General features: G+C 32.2%; 1 protein-coding gene across 1 annotated transcript; it reads left to right on the top strand.

The window, feature by feature from the left end:
• Positions 1–691: 691 nt before the first annotated feature.
• LOC139848789 (uncharacterized) lies at positions 692–2,514 on the top strand. Its single transcript, XM_071838484.1, has 4 exons — positions 692–1,362; positions 1,965–2,054; positions 2,147–2,214; positions 2,370–2,514. Exons 1-4 carry the CDS (start codon positions 718–720, stop codon positions 2,512–2,514), a joined length of 948 nt encoding a protein of 315 aa, XP_071694585.1. The 5' UTR covers positions 692–717.
• The last annotated feature ends 1,213 nt before the right edge of the window (positions 2,515–3,727 follow it).

Below are 3,727 nucleotides of genomic sequence, written 5' to 3'. Positions count from 1 at the left end.
TTAATTATTCCCGCGAGTTGAATACAAAAATATGAGGTAGCGCAATGAGACAGTAGTTGTAAATGCTTCGGATAGTTAATCTGTTGGTGGATGGCTCAACTACTGGGAGCAACAAAAATGCATTAGGTGTGGCTAATATTTCATGGAGACAAATTTCTAATCCATTTGCGTTATAAACTCTATTAGGATCCCTTTGTTGTTAAAAAGTTACTGTCAAGCAACTTTTATTTGTCTTAGGATTTTAGCTGATAAATACTTGTGATTATGGTCAAAATATCACATTCGTGCGTACCACATTCGTGCGTGGCAAATAAAAGTATGTAATGTCGACTAATTACCTTAAAAAAGAAACATGTCGCTGTTAATAAAACTTATGCATGGTCAACACTTCATACTTGTAAGTTTTATATATCAAATTTTCAATTATTTTCTCAAGCTGGATATCTAGAAAACTATAAGAGTGTTGAATTACTTACATATTATTTTATTAGATATTATAAATATTATAATTATAATTATATAAAATAAAATACATATAACATATATATAGACACGACACTTGAACACTTACAATTTATTTATTATGGACAGCTTGAACAAGTTAATTTTGTTGTACACTTAGTTCTTCCTTATATATACATGCACTTGAACCTATTCAACACGTACTTATAAACATCTCACATTAATTTGCCATCAACATATTAAAACAGCCGAAAAATGGGAAACACGATAGTGGTGTTAACCCCTGTAGTTCACGGGCTCGTAAAACTAGCAGGGTTAACACCGCAAACTATGGAAATAGAGCCTGGAACCCTGATGAATATCTGGGTTCCAAAAGAAACCGTCACCAAAAATGATGACGGAGATTTTGTTTATGTACCACCAAACAAGCCCGCGGTACTACTTCTTCATTCATTCGGGTTAGATGGTATTTTCACATGGTTTTTACAAGTTTTGGCCTTAACCAAGGATTATTCGGTTTACGTGCCTGATTTTTTGTTCTTCGGTGGTTCAATCACCGATAGTACTGAAAGGTCGGCTAGTTTTCAAGCGAGGTTTGTGGCTAAAGGGTTGGAGAAGTTGCGCGTTGAGAAAGTGACATTGGTAGGGTTAAGTTATGGTGGGATGGTTGGGTTCAAGATGGCTAAAATGTACCCGAAATTGGTCAAGTCTATGGTCATGTCTGCAACCGTTATTGAGTTAACTGAATCTATTAGCCGTGATTCATATAAACGACTTGGTATCACAAAATGGTCGGATCTTTTGATGCCCGAAACAGTAGATGGGTTGAAATATTTGTTTTGTGCTGCATTTTATAATTTCCCATGGCTTCCTGATTTTGTTTACCGAGACATTCTTGAGGTACTCTCAAATTTTAGAATTGATAAAAGATAAATTAATTATATGAGTACTTATGGCCAAGGTTGAAAAAGATGCGAGACGGGGTCGGACAGTAGGGACCTTAAAGCGTCGTAATAGAAAAAATGGAGTCGAAACGGATGCTGACCAACATTGACTTTTTATATATATTATTTCAAACTTAAACATTTCAAAGTATACACGGATATTTGCCTCTAATTTGAAGTATTTATGTTTGGAATGTTTATTTTTGAAATTTATTCAGAAAGTCAACTTTGGTCAATCTCCGTCTCGGCCCCATCTCGACCGTCTCGGCCCCATCTCGACCGTCTCGGCCCCATCTCGACCGTCTCGGCCTTCTTTATACAGTTGTTGACCATCTTTTTGGCGTTGTTGACCGTTTTTCAAGCGTCTACCTTTTTTAACCGGTTCTAGGTCCGTTGCAACGGTAACATGGTAAAATCGTTGCTACACCCGTCTCGACCGGTTTTTACAACATTGCTTACATCCCATTACAAGTTATAACTGTCATATTTTGACATTTAAAAGTTTCTTTTATTTGATTTTGGCTTAAAATATTTTTATTTATGTTACAATATTTGTAGACGATGTATACAAATCGCAAACAAAGAAACGAACTGTTGGAAGCTTTAGTTGTTCCAGACAATGATGCAAGTGATACTCACTTTTCTCAGGTAGTGAGAATCTTTTTCCAATATATTTAGTCAAAATTTCATTGTTAAACATTGATTTCACAAACTTAATTTTTAAAAACAAATTATTGTAGATGATACATTTGTTGTGGGCGGAAGATGACGTTATCTTCACCCTTGATCTTGCGACGACTATGAAAAAGTAAGCCCGATATTTATTTGTAAAAAAGCTAGGTTTTAGGGGTGCATTTGTACGTCAATTTACATTTTATTTAATTTTAGATTAAAATTAGATTTTCTAGTTATGTTATTTTTCAATATAATTATATTATAGTTTTGTCGTTTTATTTACTACAGGCAATTGGGTGAAAATGCCACGTTGGATTCGATTAAGGACGCCGGGCATCTAGTACCGTTGGAAAAATCATCTGCGTATAACAAACGACTTAAATGTGTTCTTGAGCGAGGAACGAAATACCAACGAGCCGATCATAAATATTAATCAATGACATATATTTGTAACGTTCAAGTGAGTTTATTCTAATATGTATTCACCTTTATGCGCTGCTAGTTTTACGAGGCCATGAACTAGAGGGGTTTTCATCACCAATAATGTTCTCTCTTTTTCTACGTGTATCGATTTTTTTCCAAAAAAACAATAACATTGACGGCTAATAAAATCAAGTAAAACCAATATAGCGAATTCAAACAAGGCTAACAAGCAACAACAAGACCTAACCTAAACAAAATGAGTTTTTTTCATGTTCACAATGTTCGAACATGAGTTTGTTCCAACCATGTTCTAACCTATAAAGGTGTATTTAATTTGCAATGATTTATATTTCAATTCAATCTTTGTGTTCTAATTGTTCAAAGGTTATTATGTGTAAAAGGGTCTAACTAAATGTAAACAATAAATCGATTATCATTTGTAACACTCAAAATCTTCTCATACTTTTTTCTTTAATTTAAATTAACATTTTTCGTAGAAAATTAAATCTTCTGAAATCCAGCGTCAATTTCAGTTTTTATGTATTATTTTCGAATCAATCAATATTAATATAATTATTATATTTAATTCACTAATTTTCCTTTAGCCCTACCGATAATGTATGGGAAATAATTGATTAAAAGAATTGTTATAGTTGAAGTTACACAAAAAAGTGAGTGCCTACCAACTCCCGAGTTAGGTAACGATTTCATTCATATAGTTTTGATAATATAGTTTTGATAATCTTGAATCAACATATTATCTGTCTATTGCCCGTTGTAATGGTATTTTGAATTTGATTCTATTAATAATATTATATTAGTACTTTTCAATTGTAAGATTTAAGTTTACTATTTAAATTATGAATATGTGATATTAGAAAACTTTGTTTTTTTATTTTAATTTATTTTTCTTTCTCGTTGAATCTTACTGAAAGCAACCGCTAATCTAGATCAATTAATTTAATATTATTTTTCTTGATTGAAAGCAACCGTAATAATATTTTTTTTTTCTTCCCAAAATTAGATTGTGATCATATTATATATAAGTTGAACTTGATTGAAGTTGCGATACACATTGGTTTGTTTGCTCTAATTGGCAAGCTTACAGTTCTCAAAACTTCTAGCACAATTGTTTTTTGTACTTTACCTTAATTGTTTTTGTTACTCGGCTCCAATATACCTTTTTTTTTTTTTTTTTTTTTTTTTTGAAAAGCAACTAATTT

Source organism: Rutidosis leptorrhynchoides, chromosome 5 (assembly GCF_046630445.1).
Source record: "Rutidosis leptorrhynchoides isolate AG116_Rl617_1_P2 chromosome 5, CSIRO_AGI_Rlap_v1, whole genome shotgun sequence".
NCBI classification, from domain to species: Eukaryota; Viridiplantae; Streptophyta; class Magnoliopsida; order Asterales; family Asteraceae; genus Rutidosis; species Rutidosis leptorrhynchoides.
This window is presented reverse-complemented; position numbering and strand designations above follow the sequence as displayed.

What these genes read in the sequence shown, in the direction of transcription:
- LOC139848789 (XM_071838484.1), top strand. Translation starts at nt 718, where the DNA reads ATGGGAAACACGATAGTGGTGTTAACCCCTGTAGTTCACGGGCTCGTA. An exon ending in TTTACCGAGACATTCTTGAG is followed by an intron (nt 1,363 to 1,964) that starts GTACTCTCAAAT and finishes CAATATTTGTAG; the next exon opens with ACGATGTATACAAATCGCAA. An exon ending in GTGATACTCACTTTTCTCAG is followed by an intron (nt 2,055 to 2,146) that starts GTAGTGAGAATC and finishes AAATTATTGTAG; the next exon opens with ATGATACATTTGTTGTGGGC.